Raw genomic sequence first — 26,627 nt, forward strand, 5'->3', positions numbered from 1 at the left:
GATATCTTGAGGTTTAAGGTGCCAAGAAAATACGTTCCATTTTGGTCTGTTACCGTGGAAAAAAAGAGCAACGCTAGGTCCTCTGAAGGTCTTCTTGGGTTATTTAAGGCACAGTGGTTAAAAGGCATCATGTAGCTGCAGATTCCAGGTTCAGTCCTCTGTGAACTTCGGTTCAAAAGGAGGTCCAAAATTCGAGAAGGTTCAGGCAACATTTACACTGCTACGTTTTAGTTTGGAAGTGGAGAAATGTCTCTGGTTTAGGGGCTCAGAAACGCCAGAGCAGGGGGAATGAGAGGGGGAAATATCAGAGCAGGGGGAATGAGAGGGGGAAACACCAGAGCAGGGGGAATGAGAGGGGGGAACACCAGAGCAGGGGGAATGAGAGGGGGAAATAGCAGAGCAGGGGGAATGAGAGGGGGAAACACCAAACACCAGAGCAGGGGGAATGAGAGGGGGAAACGCCAAAGCAGGGGGAATGAGAGGGGGAAACATAGCAGAAGATCTTCCTTTTTAAACTAAAACGTAGCGGTGTAGATGTACCCGGAGACACTTTGGAAGATGTTTGGCTGGTCTCGCGGTGGTTGGGAGGCTTCTCGGAGAACCGTCGCAGGTTCTGGATGTTCTGGAGGTTCCTGTCCCCCTGGGAGAAGAGGTCTGTTTCCTTTAACTCTGGGAGAAGACGGTGTGGTACTCGTTGAGCATGAGCTCCACTATTTGGCTCTGGAACACCATGTGGACCGTCATGTTGGCCGACTCAGTCTGCGGGCGGAGCAACGTGGGGCCAAACACAATAGCGACGCTCTGAACTGACATCCTGTTAGAGTCCTTGTGCTCAATAACCCTGCAGAGAGAGAGAGAGAGAAAGAAAGAGAGAGAGAGGGAGGGAGAGAGAGAGAGAGAGAGAGAGAGAGAGAGAGAGAGAGAGAGAGAAATCCAACAATAAGTCTCCTGTTTAGAGTCTCCAAGTATAGAGTGCAAAGAAGTTCAAACTAATAATGAAGGTGCTCTTTGGAAGGAACACAAAAAGTTCAAAGGCACTCTTTTGGCAAAAAGTGAAATAGCCTTTATTTAGAGGGCTATTTCATTTAGAAATTGTTTGTATGTTGTATGTATTCTAGTCCATATCCTCAATGTCCTCAAACATTTACAGGGTAATACAAGATGGCCGCAGCGTGAGTGAGCCGGTCTGAGTCATGGTCTGCTTGCTTTTGTCATTTTAATTTTGTGGCTATGCTTTGCTTGATATTAGTTACATTTAACAAAATAGTGTGACTAACTTAACAAGGCACGTGATTTGCTTGATGAATGGACATATTTACTTTTGTTATCTTTAAAGAAATCAAATCATCAACCATTGACCAAACAATGGATACTATCCAAATGAAGTCTCTGCACGATACCATTCATCAGGTTAAACAGGATCTAATGACTTATTTCGACATTAAAGTTGATCCGATTTTTGGCCCTCTGAGTGGTATGGAGAGATCCCTATTCACATTAGGGGATCATGTGTCGCTGCTGGAACGTGTCGGAGTAAACAAGGACAATATGACCGATCTCTCTACCCGAGTCATACAACTTGAAACTGATAACAAATACCTGGCTGATAAGGTTGAGGATCTGGAAAATCGGAGCAGATCTGCAAATCTCCGCTTTCTCGAAATACCAGAGGCTGCAGAAGGCCGCAACATTCTGGAATTTATGGCTGGTCTGATTCCTCAACTCCTTGGTAAAGATGACTTTCCCATTCCGCCGGCTATCAAGAGGGCACAACGCACTTTTGTCCACAAAGTCCGCTCACACAGGAGTCCCAATCCTAGGCCTATCCTGATTAAGTTGCTCCATTTTTAGGATAAATTAAAGATTCTTCGCTTAGCTCGTGGAAAAAAAGATCTGACTCTTAATGGCAGCCGCAACTTCATTTAGCTGGACTATAGCGCTGACTTGACGAGGAAACGTAAAGCCTTCGTCACAGTTAAACGGAGGCTTCGGGAGTTGGGTCATGAATATTCTCTTCATTATCCCTGCACTCTGAGTGTTGTAGTTAAAGGAGAAAAACAACTATTCACCGATCACAAAGCGGCTGAGGCTGCCTTCATGGCACCTATGGACCCCTCCATGAGCTCTTCTGGTTAGGTAGTTCAGTAAACTTTCTTCTCTTTTTTTCCCATGTTGTTGTTTGCTTCTTTCTTTTTTTCTTCCCTTATTTTGTTATGTTGTTTTTGCAGCCATTTTATTATGAACTAACTATGATTACTGACTTAATGCAGTTGTATTTAAAACGTTTTCTTTGGTATCTTGGCTGTTAATCTAAGTTAATATATGAAGTGGATACGGTAGTATTTGCCGTAAACTGTCTAACTACCAAAAAACTGAAGTATAGTGTCGTAAAAAGTCATACTGACTGTATTATGTATTTTCTCCATATTGTATTATTTCTGTTAAGGATTAAGGATTTTCTTTTCTTTTTGGTCGTCTTAATTTGATTAAACTAATAAGCATTAGATAAAAATATGCATTTTCTACTTTTGTATTTATTTTCTATATGAAGTCATAACTAGTAGACTACATTTATTATTAAAATCATGTATTTGTCTTAATATCTCAATTCATGTTTGGTCTTTGAGCCACCTTAATATTTTCACTTTGAAGCAGGCCAAGCACAGAAGTGATTTTTTTCTTTTTTCTTTCTCCTTTTCTTATTTCTTTGTTTTACTCACCAAAAACCTGGGCATGGTGACCAGGGTTAAAAGGCTAGTCTTGGTGTTGTTTCTTGTTGTTTTGTTTTGTCTTTGTGTGTATGAATTTGTTAAGTATTTTGTTGTTTTTTGTGTGTTTTATTGTTATTGTTTTTTTAGTAATTTCGAGTCCTACAAATTACTTCCTTTGACCTTTTCTGTTTCATTATGTTTGATCAGTGGTTTTATTTTCTTAAACTTTAAATATCAAACTGGATGGTGATAAAGGTCTGAAAATAATTCATTTAAACATAAGAAGTCTTCTACCTAAAATTGACATGCTAAGAGCATGGGTTGAACAGTATAAACTTGCTGTTGTTACTTTGTCTGAAACCTGGCTTACTAACAAAATATCTAACAATGAAATTGAACTTGCTGATTATGTTTTATATAGGGTTGATAGAGGTGCAAGAGGAGGCGGTGTATCTACATATGTGTCTTCTAATTTGGTCTCAGAGTTAATCATTCCAGATATTGAACCTCTGCATTTTGAGTGTATTTTTGTAAAAATAACTATATATATATATAAGTATATAACTATTGGAAATATATATTGACCTCCATCTGCACCTGCTGAATCTATAAATTACATGATCTCTACTATAAACAAAATTATACTATTAGGTGATTTCAACAAAAATTGGCTTGATAAATCTGCTGCTAAAGATAAGAATAGTTTTGGAAATCTGAATCCAACCCAGTTAATCAGTGAACCTACCCGTGTTACACCAACGTGTCTGTTTGATTGGATACTAGTCTCTCATCCAAATAGATTCCTAAAATCAGGAATTATGTTTGACTGTTTTAGTGATCATGCAATTGTGTACTGTATATGGAAAATTAAACTGCTTAAATTACCTCCTAAACTAATTACTATTAGACAATACAATAAACTAAATTTAGATTATTTTATTAATGATATAATTTCAATCAACTGGGATAGGTATCAGTTAATTCCAAATGTCCAAGATGCGTGGGATTTTTTACTTTCTGAATTGAATACAGTTATTGACAAACATGCTCCTCTGAAAACTATTAAAGTAAAAGGTAGGCACCTTCCCTGGATACATGCTGATTTAATTAGACTTTTCAGGCAGAGAGATGCTGCCTGGGCCACATTCCATAAGTCTAAGAGCCCTGCTGATTGGGATGACTATAGGAGGTTACGAAATCTAAGTAAATAAAACCTGATAAAACCTCTTCTGAAAAAACCCACCCTAGATCCTGAGGTCTTAGCAAACTATAGACCTATATCTAACCTTCCCTTTCTATCCAAGATCCTTGAGAAAGTAGTTGCTAATCAGTTATGTGATTTTCTACATAGCAGCAGTTTATTTGATGATTTTCAATCAGGATTTAGAAAGAATCATAGCACAGAGACGGCACTGGTGAAAATTACTAACGACCTTCTAACTGCTGCAGACAAAGGATTTGTCTCCATACTTGTTCTACTAGATCTTAGTGCTGCATTTGACACTATTGACCATACAATCCTGTTACAGAGACTGGAACACTTAGTTGGCATTAAAGGAATCGCACTAAGCTGGTTTAAGTCCTATTTCTCTGAACGATCCCAATTTGTTAATGTTAATGATAAACCCTCCAAGCACGCTAAAGTTAGCCATGGCGTTCCTCAAGGCTCAGTGCTTGGACCAATTCTATTCTCCTTATATATGCTTCCTCTAGGTAATATTATTAGGAAACACTCGATTAACTATCACTGTTACGCAGACGATACCCAATTATATCTGTCAATTAAGCCAGATGAAAGTGGTCAGTTAGCAAGACTTCAAACGTGTATTGAGGATATAAAATCCTGGATGACCCGCAATTTCCTGATGTTAAACTCAGACAAAACTGAAGTTATTGTGATAGGACCAACGCACCACCGAACTTCGTTTTCGAAAGATATAGTTACTCTGGATGGTATTACCCTGGCCTCCAGCACTGCTGTCAGAAATCTAGGAGTTATTTTTGATCAGGATATATCCTTCAACGATCACTTAAAACAAACCTCAAGAATAGCCTATTTCCATCTTCGTAACATTGCCAAAATTAGGAATATCCTGTCTCAAAACGATGCTGAAAAACTTGTCCATGCATTCGTTACTTCTAGACTAGATTACTGCAATTCCTTATTATCAGGTTGCCCAAATAAGTCCCTTAAGACTCTCCAACTGATCCAGAATGCTGCAGCACGTGTTCTGACGAGAACTAAGAGAAGAGATCATATTTCTCCTGTATTAGCTTCTCTGCATTGGCTTCCAGTGAAATATAGGATCGAATTTAAAATCCTCCTCCTGACTTACAAAGCTCTAAATGGTCAAGCACCATCATACTTAGAAGAGCTCATAGTACCTTATTGTCCCACTAGAGCACTGCGCTCCCAGAATGCGGGGCTACTTATGGTTCCTAGAGTCTCTGGAAGTAGACTGGGGGCCAGGGCCTTCAGCTATCAGGCTCCAGTATTGTGGAACCAGCTCCCAGTCTGGGTTCGAGGAGCAGACACCGTCACCACATTTAAGAGTAAACTGAAAACCCTCCTCTTTGATAAAGCTTATAGTTAAGGAGTGAGGAGTTGCAGCGTCCACCTAACCCGCCCACCTGCTTCTCCTCATAGTCATCAGTTTATATACTGTATAATTAATAATCTAGCGAGAGTAGAGGGAGGCAGGCCAGTACAGCCCGATCCGGTTGGGGAGAGTTCTAGCCCGACCAGGCTCCTCTCTTTAACCTGCCTCTCTTAAGTTATGCTATTACAATTCTAGACTGCCGGGGAGGCTGTTCCTCCCTAAGATATACTGAGCTGCTCTCTCATCTCTACTTGTTACTTTTGTATGCATCCTGTCCAAGAAATGCTTGCTTGTTACTAATCTAGCTCTGGGGAGTTTACTCCCCGGAGTCCTTATGTTTCTTCTTCGCAGAGCTATGCTCTGCGATTCTCGGCATTTCCCGGCCGCTTCCTGCTGCGTCCTGCTGCACCCGCCGCACCCACCCGTGCTCTGCAGCGCCACGTTACATCCCGCAACGCCCTGCTGTGATGTTCCTATGCACAGAGTAGTCAGGATCCGGTATAGGAGACTGCACTACTCAGTATGACACGATGTGCCCTGCTATGACATGAACTTCCACGATAACCTTCGAAGTCACTGTGACTTCTAATGTGACTGTTATCACCACTGTTCATCACGCCCCCAACCGGCCCGTCAGACACCGCCTACCAAGAGTCTGGGTCTGCCGAGGTTTCTTCCTAAAAGGGAGTTTTTTCTTGCCACTGTCGCAATAGCCACTGCTAATGCTTGCTCTTGAGGGAATTACTGTAATTGTTGGGGTTTTGGAATTTATAGAGTGTGGTCTAGACCTACTCTGTCTGTAAAGTGTCTCGAGATAACTTTTGTTATGATTTGATACTATAAATAAAATTTAATTGAATTGAATTAAAACTATGACGAGAAATGCCAAATCTAACTATTACAAAGAATCTCTTATTGAAGACTTCAAAAATCCTAAACAATTCTGGTCCAAGATAAAATCAATAACTAATGCATCTGTTAAATCTGTACCTAAGCAAATTAAAGTTAATAATGAAATCTTACAAGAACCTCTTTTAATTGCCCAAGCCTTTAATACTCACTTTTCATCAGTCTCTTCTATACTGCCTGAATCATCTATTTGTGGTAATTTACAACCTAATAAATCACTGACTATTAACAGTATATTTTCTTTTAGGCTTATCACACCTGTTGAGGTACAGAATGTTATTAATGATCTTAAAATGAGTAATGGTTCTGTGTTGGATGGTGTCGAAGCTAGATTCTTAAAATTATCATCTCATGTACTTATGTATCCTTTATGTGATCTTTTTAATGTCTTTGTCTACCTATGAATTACCCAATATCTGGAAATGTTCACGCATTATTCCCTTACATAAAGGAGGTGATGTACTAGATTTGAACAACTATAGACCAATTTCTATTATCAGTTCTGTTGTTAAAGTGTTTGAAAAATTAATTTATAATCAATTGTCATGTTATCTTAATGAAAACAATATCCTTTCACCTTTTCAGTCAGGTTTTCATTCTAATCACTCTACAACTACTGCACTGCTAAAACTAACCAACAATATTCTTACCGCCTCGGACAATTCGGAACTAACTGGTGCTATTTTCATTGAGTTGACAAAGGCTTTTGATTTGGTCAGTCATTACATTCTTCTAGATACACTTTACACTATTGGCCTTTCACGCACTGCATTACTCTGGTTTAACTCATACTTTCAAAATAGAAAACAATGTGTTGTTATTAATGGAAACAAATCTGACACTCTAACTCAGCAGTGTGGTGTGCCTCAAGGATCAACACTTGGTCCACTTCTTTTTTCCATATTTATTAATGATCTTCCCTCTATTTGTAAGTGTTCTGTTCAGCTTTATGCTGATGATACGGTTATATACACTTCACATAAAAATTTAGTACAGATTGAAACAGACTTACAGTCTGATTTTAATAACTTACAAAACTGGCTTGCAGTTAATAAGTTACTCCTCAATAAAACCAAAACACATACTATGATTTTTGGCACTCAACAGAACATTAAACTTAAATGCAAATCACATTAATTTCGTATTTCTTGTCTTGATAGCATAACATTGCAGAAAGTTGACCATATTAAATACCTTGGTTTATACTTTGACTCTGAGCTCTCTTTTAATTATCATATTAATCACATTGTACATAAATTGAATTATAGTCTTAGTCTTCTTTTTTTCCATTTAAGGTCAGAAAAAGAATTGCCCTTCAACTTATATTGCCAATAATGGACTATGCTGATTCAGTGTACTGCATTGCTTCTAATTCCTCTCTTACTCCTCTTACTAGAGTGTATAATAGATTGCATAGATTTATTCTTAACTGTGCATTTACAACTCATCACTGTATAATGTATGAACTTCTTGACTTGCCCACACCATATATAAGAAGAAAGATTCATTGGTTGCACTTTGTCTTTAAGTGTGTTCATTTCAATTATCTTATGTATCTATCTTATGTTTTTGGTTCCTTTTTCCTCCACTCATCATTTAAGACAGTGGTTCCCAACCTGGGGTCCGGGCACCCCCAGGGGGGGCGGCAAAGATCACAGGGGGGGCGCAAGTCTTTATCTGGTTTGAGGTTGAGGAAAAAAATATATATATATTTGCACATGTTAAACAAATTATGATAATACACTACAATATATAATGTATACAAAAGTATTTTGTTGTATCCTCGTTTTTCCTGCCTCCACGGCATCACTATTTTATAAATGAAACATGGAGGAGAATCTTAACCGTGCTGATAACTCCTCTGTATCAAAAAAGAAAGTAAGGCTCTATCTGGAGAGTTACCTCAACTTCGGTTTCGGGGGGGCTCAGCTTTTCTTAGACATGAGTAGGGGGGCGCCAAGGAAAAAAGGTTGGGAACCACTGATTTAAGACATACTGTACAGCTTTTCTTTTCAGTACCTCATGTTTCTAAATCTAGATCAAAAAATGCTTTTATGTTTAAAGCACCTTCTGATTGGAATAACTTACCAGTAAATATTTGTTCCATTTCATCTTTCAGACTGTTTAAACATGCCTTGGCAATTCATTTTCATATTAACTGTACATGTAGACTTTAATTCTCTCCAGTTTTATCTCATTCTTCACTCTTCTTTTCTTATTGAACCACTTAATTTCACTGTCTTTCTACAGTAACGTTTGGCTATATGTTGATATATCATTATTCCCTGTTATTTATTATGTTGTAATTGTAGGCTCTGTGTGTGTTTTTTTTTTGGGGGGTGGGGGGTTGTGTTATTGTATCGGTTTCTTTTGTGTTTTGTTTATTATGTTTGTATGTCTGTAATGTTTTTTGTTGTATTTTGTTCAGGACCCCATTCGAAAACAAGATGGTACATCTCAAGGGGTTATCCTGATAAAAGAATTTCAAAAGAATTTCAAATGTTTCACTTCCGGGATTGCTCCGTTGCCACCGAAAATTTCGCCGGATGACCCTCATTTTGTTCGGATATCCATCCCCTTCCTCTGTCTCTGTGTTAGCGTTCTAACCTCCGGTGGATTTGTGAGGACTATGGTTAACTGCTCCTCAGATCTCTGCAGGGTAAATCCAGACAGCTAGCTAGACTATCTGTCCAATCGGAGTTTTCTGTTACACGACTAAAACTACTATTGAACGTCCACATGTTCCACCAAAACAAGTTCCTTCCTGAGACTATTTAGCAGAGGCACCGTGGCTCCGTCTGGAGCTTAGCCCCGCCCACGATGATTGTGACTTTATAAATACTATTGAAGTAGTTGTACGTTTGTACATTCTTCCTTGTGTATGTTTTTTGAATAGTTGTTTTTGTATTCTATCCTATTTATTATGTCTTGTATATTCTGTATGTGTGCTGCGTCTCTGATATTTTCCTATTGTAGCACAAACATTCCCAAATTTGGTATCAATAAAGTCAATCTATCCATCCATCCCTCTTCGTCCGCTTATCCGGTGTCGGGTCGCGGGGGGAGCAGCTCCAGCAGGGGACCCCAAACTTCCCTTTCCCGAGCAACATTAACCAGCTCCGACTGGGGGATCCCGAGGCGTTCCCAGGCCAGGTTGGAGATATAATCCCTCCACCTAGTCCTGGGTCTTCCCCGAAGCCACCTCCCAGCTGGACGTGCCTGGAACACCTCCCTAGGGAGGCGCCCAGGGGGCATCCTTACCAGATGCCCGAACCACCTCAACTGGCTCCTTTTCGACGCAAAGGAGCAGCGGCTCTACTCCGAGCTCCTCACGGATGACCGAGCTTCTCACCCTATCTCTAAGGGACACGCCAGCCACCCTCCTGAGGAAACCCATTTCGGCCGCTTGTACCCTGGATCTCGTTCTTTCGGTCATGACCCAGCCTTCATGACCATAGGTGAGGGTAGGAACGAAAACTGACCGGTAGATCGAGAGCTTTGCCTTCTGGCTCAGCTCTCTTTTCGTCACAGCGGTGCGATAGATTGAATGCAATACCGCACCCGCTGCGCCCGATTCTCCGACAAATCTCCCGCTCCATTGTCCCTCACTCGCGAACAAAACCCCAAGGTACTTGAACTCCTTCACTTGGGGTAAGGACTCATTCCCTACCTGGAGAAGGCATTCCATCGGTTTCCTGCTGAGAACCATGGCCTCCGATTTAGAGGTGCTGATCCTCATCCCAACCACTTCACACTCGGTTGCGAACCGATCCAGTGAGTGCTGAAGGTCACAGGCCGATGATGCCATCAGGACCACATCATCTGCAAAGAGCAGCGATGAGATCCCCAGCCCACCAAACTGCAACCCCTCCCCACCCCGACTACGCCTCGATTTCCTGTCCATAAATATTACAAACAGGATTGGTGACAAAGCGCAGCCCTGGCGGAGGCCAACACTCACCTGAAACGAGTCCGACTTACTGCCGAGAACCCGGACACAGCTCTCACTTTGGTTGTACAGAGATTGGATGGCCCTGAGTAGAGACCCCCTCACCCCATACTCCCGCAGCACCTCCCACAGTATCTCCCGGGGGACCCGGTCATACGCCTTCTCCAAATCCACAAAACACATGTAGACCGGTTGGGCATACTCGCAGGCTCCCTCCAGGATCCTTGCGAGAGTGAAGAGCTGGTCCGTTGTTCCACGACCAGGACGGAATCCGCATTGTTCCTCCTCAACCCGAGGTTCGACTATTGGCCGAACCCTCCTTTCCAGCACCTTGGAGTAGACTTTACCAGGGAGGCTGAGAAGTGTGATACACCTGTAATTGGCACACACCCTCTGGTCGCCCTTTTTAAAAAGGGGAACCACCACCCCAGTCTGCCACTCCTTTGGCACCGTCCCAGACTTCCACGCAATGTTGAAGAGGCGTGTCAACCAGGACAGCCCCTCCACACCCAGAGCCTTGAGCATTTCTGGACGGATCTCATCAATCCCCGGGGCTTTGCCACTGTGGAGTTGTTTGACTACATCAGTGACTTCCGCCTGTGAAATCGACGACAATCCCCCGTTATCCTCCAGCTCTGCCTCTAACATAGAGGGTGTATTAGTCGGATTCAGGAGTTCCTCAAAGTGCTCCTTCCACCGCCCTATTACCTCCTCAGTTGAGGTCAACAGTGTCCCATCCTTACTGTACACAGCTTGGATGTTCCCCCTTCCCCTCCTGAGGTGGCGAACAGTTTTCCAGAAGCACTTTGGTGCCGACCGAAAGTCCTTCTCCATGTCTTCTCCAAACTTCTCCCACACCCGCTGCTTTGCCTCTTTCACGGCAGAGGCTGCAGCCCTTCGGGCCCTTCGGTACCCTGCAATTGCCTCCGGAGTCCTCCGGGATAACATATCCCGGAAAGACTCCTTCTTCAGTCGGATGGCTTCCCTGACCACCGGTGTCCACCACGGTGTTCGTGGGTTACCACCCTTTGAGGCACCTAAGACCCTAAGACCACAGCTCCTCGCCGCAGCTTCAGCAATGGAAACTTTGAACATTGTCCACTCGGGTTCAATGCCCCCAGCCTCCACAGGGATGCACGAAAAGCTCCGCCGGAGGTATGAGTTGAAAGTTTGTCAGACAGGGGCCTCCTCCAGACGTTCCCAATTTACCCGCACTACACGTTTGGGCTTACCAGGTCTGTCCAGAGTCTTCCCCCACCCCCTGACCCAACTCACCACCAGATGGTGATCGGTTGACAGCTCTGCCCCTCTCTTCACCCGAGTGTCCAAAACATACGGCCTCAGATCAGATGAAACAATTATGAAATCGATCATTGACCTTCGGCCTAGGGTGCTCTGGTACCAGGTACACTTATGAGCATCCCTATGTTCGAACATGGTGTTCATTATAGACAATCCATGACTAGCACAGAAGTCCAACAACAAACAACCACTCTGGTTTAGATCAGGGAGGCCGTTCCTCCCAATCACGCCTCCAGGTGTCTCCATCATTGCCCACGTGTGCGTTGAAGTCCCCCAGCAGAACAATGGAGTCCCCCACTGGCGCCCCATGCAGGACTCCACTCAAGGTCTCCAAGAAGGCCGAATACTCCGAACTCCTGTTTGGTGCATATGCACAAACAACACTCAGAGTTTTCCCCCCCACAACCCGCAGGCGTAGGGAGGCGACCCTCTCGTCCACCGGGGTAAACTCCAATGTAGCGGCGCTCAGCCGGGGGCTTGTGAGTATCCCCACACCCGCCCGGCGCCTCACACCCTGGGCAACTCCGGAGAAGAAAAGAGTCCAACACCTATCCAGGAGTACGGTTCCAGAACCGAGACTGTGCGTAGAGGTAAGCCCCACCAGATCTAACCGGTAGCGCTCCACCTCCCGCACCAGTTCCGGCTCCTTCCCCCACAGAGAGGTGACGTTCCACGTCCCCAGAGCCAGCGTCTGCTGCCCGGGTCTGGTCCGTCAAGGCCCCTGACCTTCACTGCCACCCGTGTAGCAGCGCACCCGACCCCAGCGGTTCCTCCCACAGGTGGTGGGCCCGTGGGCTGGAGAGATGGGAGCCACGTAGCTTGTTCGGGCTGTGCCCGGCCGGGCTCCGTGGCAAACCCGGCCACCAGGCGCTCGCCGACGAGCCCGCCGTCTGGGCCTGGCTCCAGACGGGGCCCCGGGCTTCCTCCGGACAGGGTCACTCCATCTCTACCTTGTTTTTCCATAGGGTTTTTGAACCATTCTTTGTCTGGCCCCTCACCTGAGACCACTTAGCCTTGGGAGACCCTACCAGGAGCACAAAGCTCCAGACAACACAGCCCTCAGGTTCACAGAGACACACAAACCTCTCCACCACGATAAGGTGATGGTTTACGGAGAAAGTCAATCTAATCTCGTTAAAATAGAGCTGAGTAACAGCCTACGCACTGCTGCACAAACCCAGCAGAAGGCTTAGCGCAGCGCCATAGAAACCTTGGATGTGATTTTGTATTTCTTCTATGTAATGTGTTGGTGTGAATGCTAGAAGGCAACCTTATGTTCTTCTATGTATTTATTATTATTTTTCTGAACCTTTTTTTCCACATTAATTCCTTCCACATTTGTCAACATAGAAACTTCATTCAAACATCAAAACGTTCAGCACCATTAGGACATTCCTGCTTCTATACAAAATTTCCATAACTTTTATAATTTCAGAAATATTCAAATTTGACTCAAATTTATACATTTTCAACTGCTGTCTACTCATTCATACATTGACTGAGAAACACCATTCAAACTTTAAATGTTCTGCATCTTTCATACGTTATGGGAAGTATTCACACATGCATGCTCTAGTTCTTTCTGTTCTGCAACAAATGAACTCAATTAAACCATAAACAACACTGGCTGACATGGGTCATCTTCCCCGGCTCCAACCTTTCGTCATGTCTGGCTCCAAAAAAACAAGATGGCGACGGCAAACACAACCAATGGGTGAGGTTATTTTACAGTGGGGGTGTCTAGGAGTGAGCTCACCTGCGCAGGTGTTTGAACAGCAGCTCCATGGTGTCGTGGTTGGGCAGAGGCAGAGAGCGAACCAGGTCCTTCATGTAGGACACCCTCAGGCTGTAGTCCTGGACTTCTGCAGGGAGACAAACACACAGACATCTTATAAATATGTTTCATTCATGGAAATGTTAGCATGGCTAAGGTGTGTTCAACCCCTGTACTTGGTAGGACACGGTCGTGTACAGCTGCAAAAGGGAAAATCAGCAACAAAATGCCTCCCCAACAACTGAGTGTGCAGGTGAAGAACAGATTTGCTCCTCTGCTGCAGGACCCTGGACATGACCTGGATTACGTCTCATCGTCACACAGCAGGGTAAGGACTGAGAGCAATTCTAAAAGTAAAAAGCTACAGGGAAAGCTAATGACTGGGCCCCAAACTCTGATTGTGGGTGACTCTGCTGTGAAAGATATAAAAAGCAGTAAAAACACCAAAATACTCTGTTTTCCCAAAGACATGGTGTCTGACTTGGCCCAAAGAATCCCAGATATTGTAGCAGCACACCCAACTGTGAAGAACATTATACTGCATATAGGGTCAAATGATGTTGTAAAGCAAAAGTCTGAAGTGCTGAATCGTGACTTTATGAATCTGCTGAACACAGTCAGCTCCCTAAACGCAAAGGTGTTTATCAGTGGCCCTATACTGCCAGTCAGAGGAGGAGCTGAGAGTTTCGGCAGACTGTTGGCACTGAACAGATGGCTTTCAACTGCATGTACCAACAACCATTCTATGCAGTTCATTGACAATTTTAACATTTTCTGTGGCTGCAGACATCTTTTTAAAGCAGATGGACTATTCCTTAACAAGCCAGGAGTAAAGCTGTTCACCTCTAGCCTACTTTACTTTCTGCACCACCCATCTGCTCCCTTGGCCAAGGACACGAGACAAGATGAACCAAAACAAGAGGAAGACACAACAAAGTGCGGCAGTGAGCCACCACAGCCCCCACCTGAGCAAAGATTTGACCATGGGAGACCAAAGACCGGAGATGAGAAATCTCAACCCCCCTTCTCACCCGTCCACCACTCCTCAAACCCCTTTGACAACCACGAAAGCTTTGAGGACCTCTTTAAGGATACGTTGCTCTCTCCTCTTTCCCCCATCCCCATGTTGGAGTTCACTGACCAGATGAAGCAGCTGGTAAATGCTGGAACCAAGTATGCCCCCCCTTCCTTCTCCCATCGTAAAACGCCAGGCACCTCTGCCCCCTCAAGGACGGCAGTTAATTCCTTCTCCCCAAACTGATAAGGATGCTTGTGTGCAAAATGCAGCAAGCATTAACTGATATGGGCCGGGTCCAGGCTGCATGTCTAGTAGCACTCATGACTTTTTCCAAGACAAGCCTGGGCCCTACGATTAGATTCTTCCACAATTTATGTTGTGATAGGTAATAGAAAAAGAATGGTGAAAAAACACGGAACAGCAAACTTTGCAAATTTAGCATCCATTCCTCGTCAGCCACAGTCTGTCCCAAAAAATGAAAACGCACTAACACTAGCACTACTAAACGTTAGGTCTTTGGCGGGAAAATCATTTTTAATCAATGATTTTATTATCAACCACAATCTTGATTTTATGTTTTTAACTGAAACCTGGTTGGACCATAATAACAGTGCTGCTGTTCTCATTGAGTCAGCCCCCCCTAACTTCAGTTTTATGAGTGAGAATAGAGTGAATAAGAAAGGAGGTGGCGTCGCCATTTTGTTTAATGTCTCATTCCAATGTACGCAAATATCTTACGGAAATTTTGCTTCTTTTGAATATGTGGCTCTTCAGCTAAGATCCTCCCCTCAAGCTCTACTTCTAAATATCTACAGGCCACCTAAATACTGTGCATCCTTCTTTGACGACTTTACTGAACTGTTGTCTATAATCTGTATTCACTTTGACCGTGTAATTATTGCTGGTGATTTCAACATTCGTGTTGACAACCCCCAGGACCGAGGGACCAAAGAACTGTGTTGTGTTTTTGAGAGCTATGGACTGACTCAGCATGTGACACAGCCCACGCACAATAAGGGGCACACTCTGGACTTGATTATCTCCAAGGGTCTGAACATTTCCAAGGTTGTGGTGACTGATGTTGCTCTCTCTGATCATTCCTGTGTTTTCTTTAACGGCACTATCTCTCTGCCCAAAAGTGTTCAAACAAAGTTAATCAGAAAACGGTATATCACTGAAAACACCAGTGAATCATTCATTCAGCTTTTCTCCTCTACACCCACCCTCACTGGGGCCTCAGTCACTGAGCTTGTAGATAATTTCAACTGTAAAATTACGAATGTTATTGATGCTATTGCTCCCACTAAGGTCAAAGCTGTCTCTGGTAAGGAAAGATCTCCATGGAGAAATTTTATAGTTGTGAGAACAGAAAAAAGAGAGTGTCGAAAAGCTGAACGCAGTTGGCTAAAAATCTAATCTCCAGGTCCATTATAACACTTATAAAGAGAGACTTCGCATTTATAATATGGAACTAAGGAATGCAAGGTGGTCCTTTTTCTCTGACATTATTGCCAGAAACAATAATAATTCACGTGCTTTGTTTGCTACTGTTGATAGATTAACAAACCCTCCAGTACCAATAGCATCTGAACTGTTGTCTACCAAGGCTTGCAATGACTTTGCCTCCTTCTTCACAGACAAAATTCAGAAAATTAGACAAACAGTCAGTGCTTCCACATCAAGTACAGGATATGTGTTGTCACAGTGTGCACGCAAAACAAATTCCAACATGACACAATTTCATACGATCAACCTTAAAAACCTGGAGGACATAATACAACATCTGAAAACCTCCTCCTGTTGCCTTGATATTCTACCAACGGGTGTTTTCAAAAATGTTTCGAATTGTTTGGCTTCTGATCTTCTAAATATTGTAAATACATCTCTGCTCTCAGGTATCTTCCCACAGGCCCTGAAAACTGCAGTCATCAAGCCACTACTAAAAAAGAACAATCTAGACATGACACTAATGAGCCACTATAGGCTAATATCAAACCTTCCATTTTTAAGTAAAATCATAGAAAAAGTGGTTTTTCAACAACTCAACCATTTCTCATCGCTAAACAACAGTTTTGATGCCTTCCAGTCAGGTTTTCGACCACACCACCGCACTGAGACAGCTCTTGTTAAAGTCTTTAATGACATCCACTTAAACACAGATAGTGGCAAAATTTCAGTCTTAGTATTACTTGATCTCAGTGCTGCATTTGATACGGTAGACCATGACATATTGCTTGACCGATTGGAAAACTGGGTTGGTCTTTCTGACTCAGTACTAAAGTGGTTTGAATCCTATTTAAAGAATAGGGACTACTTTGTGTCTATAGGTAATTATACATCTGAGCATACAAATATGACGTGCGGAGTTCCCCAAGGCTCAGTTCTGGGGCCTCTTCTGTTCAACATCTACATGCTTCCACTCTCTCAGATTATGGAAAACAACAAAATAAGTTACCATAGTTATGCGGATGACACACAAATTTACATAACCTTATCGCCAGGGAACTATAGCCCAATACAACAATTAAATATGTGCATTGAACAGATTAATGATTGGATGTGCCAGAACTTTCTTAAATTAAATGAAGAAAAAACGGAGGTGGTTGTTTTTGGAGCAAAAGAGGAACGATTGAAAGTCAGCGCTCAGCTTCAAACGACAATGTTAAAAACAACAGACAAAACCAGAAATCTTGGTGTAGTCATGGACTCAGACCTAAATTTTAAAAGCCACATTAACATAATTAAAAAATCAGCCTATTATCACCTTAAAAATATATCAAGGGTTAAAGGGCTTATGTCTCAGCAGGATCTGGAAAAACTTGTCCATGCTTTTATCTTCAGTAGACTTGACTACTGTAACGGTGTCTTTACAGGTCTCCCTAAAAAATCAATCAGACAGCTGATTCAGAACGCTGCTGCTCGAGTCCTCACTAAAACCAAGAAAGTGGATCACATCACTCCAGTACTGAAGTCTCTACACTGGCTTCCAGTGCCTCAAAGAATTGATTTCAAAATACTTTTACTGGTTTATAAATCACTAAACGGTTTAGGGCCAAAATACATTTCTGATCTGTTACTACACTATGACCCACCCAGACCTCTCAGGTCGTCTGGGACAGGTCTACTTGTTGTCCCCAGAGTCAGAACTAAACAGGGGGTAGCAGCGTTCAGTTTTTATGCTCCACATATCTGGAACAAACTCCCAGAAACCTGTAGGTCCGCTGCAACTCTCAGTTCTTTTAAATCTAAGCTAAAGACCTATCTTTTTGATGTTGCTTTTCTTTAAATAATCTATTTTATTAACTTGAATTTCTTATACTGCACTGTAACTTTTATTATTATACTGCACTATCAATTTTATTCTTGTCTTTTAATGTTTTTAATTTGTTTATTATTGTTTTTTAATTGTTTTCTAACTGCTCTTTAATGTTTTATGTAAAGCACTTTGAATTGCCCTGTTGCTGAAATGTGCTATATAAATAAAGCTGCCTTGCCTTGCCTTGCCTTCAGTATGTGTGTGTGTGTGTGTGTGTACTGACGGATGGCGGCGATGAACTTGTCGAAGCAGCTGAAAGGGAACAGCGGCTCGGGGAGCTCCCGCAGGAAGAGCTTCAGAGCTCCGGTGATCACATGGATCTCCTCCCACTGGCCGTCCTCCAGGTCCAGGTGCTCCTCTGCAGGGACACACACACACACACACACACACACACACACACACACACACACACACACACACACACACAGGGACAGACACACACACACACACACACACACACACACACACAGGGACAGAAACATACAGACAGACACACCCAATGAGACAACAGGGACAGAAACCGGGACAGAATGAGGAAAAGACACAAGGACTATGTTTACATTCACTTTCTTCCTACAGGAAGTAAACATGGACCTAATCTGTTGCCTAGCGAGGCCAGGGAAACGGTCTATATATTTGTTGGATATTGTTCAAGAAATAAAGATTCCCCTTTAGTCTCTGTCTAATGGCATGAACTATTCCCAAAACTATAAGCCAATGTCTGTCTTACTGATCACTTCAGCTGATCAGTGTTAGCTTTATCTACTGTCTCTGGCAGATTAGGGTCTAATGCACTTAATTAAAAAACAAAAAAACAAACAAACGCTAAAATCTTCTCTAATACGGGTTCCTTTAATAAAAGACGCTAACACCTTCCATCTGTCTATATGCGTGTTCTGATGATCAATGTAGCCGTGCCTCAGCTTCATTAAAACAGCATTATCAGGCCACAGCTGGTAGTAGTAAAACAGACAGTTTAGCATAACTGCTGCAGAGCTGACAGAGAGACTGTTTACACTACGTCTACATTCACACTGATATTCTCAATCACTTTATATATATATATATATATATATATATATATATTATATAATAATCAGACTGTTACCGTGATCTGCTCTGTGTCGCAGCTTCTGGATCACAGCCAGGTTCCCACTCACTCTGTAGATCCCGTCTACGTCCAGACCTGAACACACACACACACACACACACACACACACACACACACACACACACACACAGTTAGACACTCAGTCTGTGTGTTTGTATTAAATGTGAATTAAAAAAAGTGCACAAAAACTGCTAAATACAATACTATAAAGGCCCCAAAAACATTGAGAAACTTTGAACAAAGTATATAGTATATAGAAGGATATAGTATATAGAAGTATGTAGTGTATAGAAGTATGTAGTATATAGAAGTATATAGCAGTATGTAGTGTATAGAAGTATATAGCAGTATATAGTATATAGCAGTTTATACCATGGTCTGGGTGAATACTCGATTCTGATTGGCTGCAGGGTGTCCATTAAAAAGTGATATAGGACACCTACTAAAGGAATTTTGGTGAAGATGACTGTTTACTGTTAAATGAATGCGCTACATTAAATCAAAAAGGAAATGTGGATTTATTATTTCCAACTCGTCCTCTGAACACCACAGGATGGCGCTAAAACACACAGGCTGCAGGAAGTCAGTTCTACTGGCCCTCTGGACTGACTTTGTTTCATAGAGAATAACGTTATCTCACATCCTGTTCACTGTTCAGGTCTCTGCTTCGCGGATCACATTCTTCGTAAAAGTCGTTATATTGTTTTGGGGACAATGACATGTCTGATAGCTAGCATGTCTTGTTGTTCAACATACTGTCAAATTATTTTTACTGATTGCCAACTGTACACAATGTTATTGACTTTGGATCTTGCTAGCATAGCGTTAGCTTTCTGGCTCGTAGCTAAACTGAAGGGTTCTATCAGCTGAGCGGACTATATAAATATCTCCGGTTGCTAAGGGATGCAAGTCGTATCTAAGGTCCTTCTTAATTCCTGGGGGAGTGAACAACGTTTGCATTGCATAAGAACCTGATGGATGGGAATGATTGTTCCAGGTATTAGTCAAACCGTCAGGCGTAACCAGGGAAACCATTAATACCTGACAATGGACACCTCGTCGGGCATTACCCCTTACATGTAGTGTATAGAAGTATATAGTATATAGAAGTATGTAGTGTATAGAAGTATATAGCAGTATATAGAAGTATATAGTATATAGAAGTATATAGCAGTATATAGTATATAGAATTATATAGCAGTATGTAGTGTACCTCTCCTCTCCACCGTTCGGATACACTTCTCCAGGAACTTTGGGATGGTGGCGTTCTCTCTGTGGCAGAGCGTGTCCAGGTGACAGCCAAACACGTTGTCTGAAACACACAGCATCAGCAAGATGATGATGATGATGATAATAACGACGACGACGACATCACATACACTTCCTATTGTGGGTCACCATGGAAACAGCTTACCTCTGATGTAGCCCTTCTCCTTGACGCTCTGCAACGTTGGCCTTCGCTGGAGGAAGCGCCGAAGTTTGGTCCGAACTCGCGTCTGCTCTGAGTCGGCGGTTCCTGTTGACGTCCGGCTCGCTAAAGCACGGGAGAAGATGAAGAAGAGACATTTCAGTTATATAACATCCATCTCCTCTGTGTCATAACTTCAGACTTAAAGCTCCCTGGGAGCCAGTGTTTGGGTCTCTGAAGGGACTTTTACTTTGGTAGAAACCCACCCATGTTGGGACTTTATTTTGAAAAGACACTGTTTATAGTTTGGTTGAATCCCACCCATGTTGGGACTTTATTTTGAAAAGACACTGTTTATAGTCTGGTTGAATCCCGCCCATGTTGGGACTTTATTTTGTAAAGACACTGTTTATAGTTTGGTTGAATCCCGCCCATGTTGGGACTTTATTTTGTAAAGACAGTGTTTCTGTAACGAGGGGAAGCTGACTGGTCCAAGGCTGCCGCTGCGTCGTAGTCTGACCAGTTGGGAGTGACCAGGGACAGATGAAGACCATGTGATAGGATCAGAAAGCACAGGGACTCACCGGTCCTCTGCCTGTCTTTGTCCTCTTTATCTGAAGCAGCTTCGTCCTCGTCCTCCGTCAGATAACCCTGATCCTGAAACACACACTACAGCTGAGACCTGAGAGGAGGTGTGTGTGTGTGTGTGTGTGTGTGTGTGTGTGTGTGTGTGTGTGTGTGTGTGTGTGTGTGTGTGTGTGTGTTACCAGCTGTTTGATGGTGTCCTGCATCACTTTGAGCCAATCGGTGATGATGCTCTCCGTGTCGTACTGCATCAGATACTCGCAGCCGTGACGTGTCTTCAGCTGCACAATCACACACAACACACACACACACACACACACACACACACACACACACACACACACACACACACACACACAAACACACAGGTTACTACAGCAACCGTTGCCATGGTGAGAGAACCCTGAGGTGCGTGTAGCGGGCGGCCTACCTCCAGGACGTTCTTCTTGGAGGACTTGTCCTTGGCTGCGCGACCAACCGAGGCGCCTCGCAGTTCCACCGTGTACTCCGGAACGATCTGAGACGATTTATTCTGAAGGGCAGGACACAGGAAGTAAGTAAGTAAGTAAGTAAAATTTATTTATAGAGCGCATTTCACAGATACAAATCACAAAGCACTTTACAAGGTACAAACACATCACCCTGACCATACATATACAAACATACAATGTGACAATGGGGTAGACAGGCCAGGAAGACAGGGTATTGTGAAAATACAGCATGACATGAGGATAGGGGAGGAGAAAAAGGCAACTCCCAGACTATGCCCCTGACAGGGGTACAGTGTGGGAACAGGAAAAAAAACACCTCAGCAACATAAGCACATAACCAATACATGGGTTTCTCAGCAACGTCATCACTGCTTGCGCACGCAACCGGGGGGCCGAAAGAAGACGTGTTTTGTGTAGCTAGCTAGTAGAGGCATAGCGTAATCTAAAATGCCAAGGAGTTGTTGCGTAGTTAATGATACAAACAGAGCCAGTGATGGGTGCCTGATGTTTAACATACCCAGGGGGAAGCATGCTTTTGCCATAAACCGGCGGAGGTTATGGCTTCAAGCCATAAGAGGGGCAGATTGGGGTCATGTGCAAGAGTCAGACTCCCATTGGATCAATCAGAAAAGTTGCAGCTTGTGGTTGTTCAGCTAAGTGATATCTACCTGTCAGGGCTGTGGTACTCGAGTCCGGACCATAGACAATTAAAGGTCCGGACTCGAGACAAGTTTAGACAGCTAGCTAAAGCTACGCCGATGTTTTGCTAACGTTAGCGCAACAGTGTTAGCCTAGCCTACTAGGTAAATATTACGACTGCCTTCGGAGTTTACTATATCGATATAGTAAACTCTGAAGGCAGTTGTCTGCGTCCACGTTGCCAACATAGGACCTGTGGCGTTAGTGCTCCTTTTGTACATAACTTTATTGAATGAAATATTAAGCTTTGCTCCTCTGAGATGGGTGGGTTTTTGTTACGTTACATACAAAGCTAACTGGCTATAGTTAGCCTACATTAGCTAACGTTGCCGAGACAGTGGCAGTAGAGCTTCGGCGAGCTAACCAAGACAGTGTTGTCGCCCTCTCGCCCACAATCAACCTCTGCTGCAAAAACAATCAACCTGCAGTGATGTTTTGAAACTAACATATCGTACCTTTTCCCAGAAATCCTGGCCATTATTTTAAGGCATAAACCAACCATAAAGGTACACTCAGGAGTAACCCTGCTGCTAACACGGGCTATTACATTAGCCTAAAATGATAATTATAGCCATACATATATATCACAGTAACACTGCAAAATTAAAGACCGACAAACAGATCCAACTAAAATCATGTTTTATTGAGTCAGCAGTTATATACAAACAATAAGGAAAGCTTAAAGGAATACGCCACCGGAATGCATGTCAAAATTCTAGCAGCGATGTTTCCCCATTGGAATGAATGGCAAACAGAGCTATAGCTAGCTTCTCATAATGAGAGCTCTCCAGCTCCCAAAAAATGATTAAATTGTAATCGGTCAAAAACATTAGCTTTGTAAGACCATAGAGTATGTGTTATATAAATACCATGACGAAATTCAAAGTGTAAATATATGCAATGTATGTCCAAAGTCTAGCCGCAAGGTTTCCCCATTGGAATGAATGGCAAACAGAGCTATAGCTAGCTTCTCATAACGAGAGCTCTCCAGCTCCCAAAAAATGATTAAATTGTAATCGGTCAAAAACGTTAGATTTGTAAGACCATAGAGTATGTGTTATATAAATGCCATGACGGAATGAAGGGACTAAGACAATGTGCACTGAGACAAAAATGCGTTTGCATTATCGGACCAGCTCACCAATCTGGCTTTCTGCCCCTGGTATGCGCACGCACCCTGTAATGTTTGTAAACAGGAAACCCGTCTATACAAGGGCAAACAAGACACGCAATGGGGGAGGGGAGTGTTGGGGTGGGGGTAGTCCAGCACAGGCAAGCAGCCATCTGGTCCTGCAGGAAGTCAGCAGCATCCAATCAGAAGGTCCAATCACATATAACATGATGTTGTTATATTTAATATCCTCAAACTGAATGTGCAGTGACATGTGTTAACATTTTTTATTTTAATTGGTTTGAAATTGGCTAAAGATTGTGCATGTGGAGATTGTGCGTGTGCAGATTGTGCGTGTGCATATTTTGTGTGCAGATTGTGCGTGTGCAGACTGTGTGTGGAGATTGTGCGTGGCCCTGATGGCTTATATACGTGATAATAAGATGCTGTGTGGTGGGTCTTACAGCGGTCCCAGGGGGGGCAGATTTGGGGTCTCTGTGGAAGGTTAGGATCCCTCCGTGCAGGACGGTCCACGACTGACTCCAGTTCTTCCTGTCAGACACAGAAACACACAACATCCCATCATGTACATCATACAACATCATGGAGAAGACTCTCACTCACATGCAGAGAGAAGAAATGGCTCACCTGATCTTTTTGCCGTTATCGGCTACTTTGGTCTTATTCATGATGCCTGCTTTCTCCAGCAGATGGCCCTGCACAGACACACAGACAGGTCAACATGGGAGTGGTGTGTGTGTGTGTGTGTGTGAGAACAATCACCAGAGCTTCAGGATTTTTGGTTAGTAGTTGGTTGAAAAACTTTGTGGTATAATAAGTATCATTTTGGGAAAAATACTTTTATTAAAGAATTGCACAGCGTGCTCTTGAGAAATCTAATCTGTTAGACCCCCCGTTAGTGACCAAGATGTTAGTTTCATTTTTCTTTGTTAGTTAGAACAACGGTTAGTAAAAACACCCGGCCCCATGGACACGTTTCCATGGTAACACCAGGAGATCTGACCACCAGACAGACACCCGACAGCCAATCAGGGTGCGGCACGTACGTGTGGCTGGCGGGAGCCGACGCTCCGGTCGGACAGATTCCTCTTCAGGGCGGGTCTGTCAGGAAGCTAACAGGATGACATCACAGGGTGACATCACAGGGGGTGGACCAATGAATGATGGGTGAAAGACAGAAGAAATGATGGACAGGGTTGAGAGGAAGGGTGAGACTGTCTCGACATGTTTGCAGAAGTTATCTTCACACAAAAAACTTTATCAAAAAGTTGAAAGAAATGTCGAAAAAAGCAGCGGAAAAAATGTTAAAATAAAGTCAAAATAGCATTCAAAAAGTTTGGAGAAAAAAAACTAACTAAGCGTAAAAAACCCCATGAAAAAACGTTGAAAAATAGTCTGAAAAATGTAAAGAACAGACATTTTAACAGTAAAGGAGACACAGGTGAGACAGGTGAGTGTGTGAGAGACAGGTGAGTGTGTTGAGACAGGTGAGTGTGTGAGAGACAGGTGAGTGTGTGAGAGACAGGTGAGTGTTTGTGAGACAGGTGTGTGTGTGTGACAGGCGAGTGTGTGAGAGACAGGTGAGTGTGTGTGAGACAGGTGAGTGTGTGGAAGACGGGTGAGTGTGACAGGTGAGTGTGTGTGAGACAGGTGATTGTGTGAGAGAAAGGTGTGAGACAGGTGAGTGTGTGAGAGAGACAGGTGTGTGTGAGAGACAGGTGTGTGTGTGAGACAGGTCAGTGTGAGTGAGACAGGTGAGTGTGAGTGAGAGACAGGTGAGTGTGTGTGTGTGTGTGTGTGTGAGACAGGTGAGTGTGTGTGAGATAAATGAGTGTGAGAGACCAGTGAGTGTGTGTGAGATAGGTGAGTGTGAGAGGCAGGTGAGTGTGTGTGAGACAATTGAGTGTGTGAGACAGGTCAGTGTGAGTGAGACAGGTGAGTGTGAGTGAGAGACAGGTGTGTGTGTGTGTGTGTGTGTGAGACAGGTGAGTGTGTGTGAGACAGGTGAGTGTGTGTGAGATAGATGAGTGTGAGAGACCAGTGAGTGTGTGTGAGATAGGTGAGTGTGAGAGGCAGGTGAGTGTGTGTGAGACAATTGAGTGTGTGAGACAGGTGAGTGTGTGTGAGATAGATGAGTGTGAGAGACCAGTGAGTGTGTGTGAGATAGGTGAGTGTGAGAGGCAGGTGAGTGTGTGTGAGACAATTGAGTGTGTGAGACAGGTGTGTGTGTGTGTGTGTGTGTGTGTGAGACAGGTGAGTGTGTGTGAGATAGATGAGTGTGAAAGACCAGTGAGTGTGTGTGAGATAGGTGAGTGTGAGAGGCAGGTGAGTGTGTGTGAGACAATTGAGTGTGAGAGACAGGTGAGTGTGTGTGAGACAGGTGAGTGTGTGAGAGACAGTGAGTGTGTGTGAGGCAGGTGAGTATGTGTGAGACAGGTGAGTGTGAGTGAGACAGGTAAGTGTGTGAGACAGGTAAGTGTGTGTATAAGACAGGTGAGTGTGAGAGACAGGTGAGAGTGTGTATGAGAGACAGGTGAGAGTGTGTGAGACAGGTGAGTGTGTAAGAGACAGGTGAGAGTGTGTGTGAAACAGTTGAGTGTGTACCTGTTGACTGTCTGGAGATTGTCTGTTGACGGAGATGTCGGTGAAGTCGGAGACGTTCCTCCGGTGGCTCGGAGCAAACGTCTAAAACACACAAACAGTTTTAATTCGTCGAAAAAAACTTTGATATAAGCATTGAAGAAAAAAAATTGGGGGTTTAAAATGTGTTTTTTTAAACCCATTAAAAAAGCATTGTTGTCTTGAGAAGTTATCTTGCTGTTTGACTCACGTCTTCGGCCACGCTGTGTCTCCAGTTCCTGGCCGACGCCGTCGTTCCCTCCTCAGAAACTCCGTTTCCCATCAGCCTCTGGGGCAGAGACGGAATCTGGAACAATCAAAGAATGGTTAAAGAGAGAATGAGAGCTGTGGCGGCCAGACGTCTTGATGTGTTGTCTGGTTACCTCCTGTAGATGGGCTCTGGGAATCAGCGGCACCACCGCCGGCTGCTGCTGAGGATTCTGGGAAAAACAAAGACGGACATTTAATATTCAAGATGACGAGATAAAAAAGTGTGTGTGTGTGTGTGTGTGTGTGTGTCTGTGTGTGTCTGTCTGTCTGTGTGTGTGTGTGTGTGTGTGTGTGTGTGTGTGTGTGTGTGTGTGTGTGTGTGTGTGTGTGTGTGTGTGTGTGTGTGTGTGTGTGTGTGTGTGTGTGTCTGTGTGTGTGTGTGTGTGTGTGTGTGTGTGTGTGTGTGTGTGTGTGTGTGTGTGTGTGTGTGTGTGTGTGTGTGTGTGTGTGTGTGTGTGTGTGTGTGTGTGTGTGTGTGTACCGTTGTGAAAACGTCATTGTGGTGGTTAACAGGATAATCTTCCTCTGGCAGCGGAGGCTTCAGTTCAAACACAAACAGTTATTAAACATGTTGAAACATGTTAAACATTATAAACATGACTGGTTTCACTGATATTTATTTACTTTCTTTTCAATATTTCACATAATAGAACATGTGTAGGTGACCATGTTGATGCGGATTTATTCTGGAATCAGACAGCAGCCTTCTGATTCTCAGCCGGCTCTGTGTCTT

The 26,627-nt window shown here is 43.4% G+C and overlaps 1 protein-coding gene across 1 annotated transcript in view; it reads right to left on the bottom strand.

The window, feature by feature from the left end:
* Positions 1-426: 426 nt before the first annotated feature.
* Positions 427-26,627, bottom strand: part of arhgap27l (Rho GTPase activating protein 27, like) — a 45,542-nt gene continuing 19,341 nt past the window's right edge. Inside the window, exons 6-21 of the mRNA XM_028600513.1 lie at positions 26,376-26,432; positions 26,008-26,064; positions 25,836-25,931; positions 25,610-25,690; positions 24,052-24,117; positions 23,633-23,700; positions 23,449-23,536; positions 21,114-21,215; positions 20,866-20,964; positions 20,683-20,755; positions 20,105-20,224; positions 19,904-20,002; positions 18,688-18,765; positions 17,803-17,937; positions 13,228-13,333; positions 427-841 (exon numbers count right to left, since the gene is read on the bottom strand). Of these exons, the coding sequence (XP_028456314.1) occupies positions 664-841; positions 13,228-13,333; positions 17,803-17,937; positions 18,688-18,765; positions 19,904-20,002; positions 20,105-20,224; positions 20,683-20,755; positions 20,866-20,964; positions 21,114-21,215; positions 23,449-23,536; positions 23,633-23,700; positions 24,052-24,117; positions 25,610-25,690; positions 25,836-25,931; positions 26,008-26,064; positions 26,376-26,432 (1,503 nt within the window). The 3' untranslated portion in view covers positions 427-663. The remainder of the gene's footprint in view (positions 842-13,227; positions 13,334-17,802; positions 17,938-18,687; positions 18,766-19,903; positions 20,003-20,104; positions 20,225-20,682; positions 20,756-20,865; positions 20,965-21,113; positions 21,216-23,448; positions 23,537-23,632; positions 23,701-24,051; positions 24,118-25,609; positions 25,691-25,835; positions 25,932-26,007; positions 26,065-26,375; positions 26,433-26,627) is intronic.

This window comes from Perca flavescens, chromosome 15 (genome assembly GCF_004354835.1).
Source record: "Perca flavescens isolate YP-PL-M2 chromosome 15, PFLA_1.0, whole genome shotgun sequence".
In the NCBI taxonomy this organism is placed as follows: Eukaryota; Metazoa; Chordata; class Actinopteri; order Perciformes; family Percidae; genus Perca; species Perca flavescens.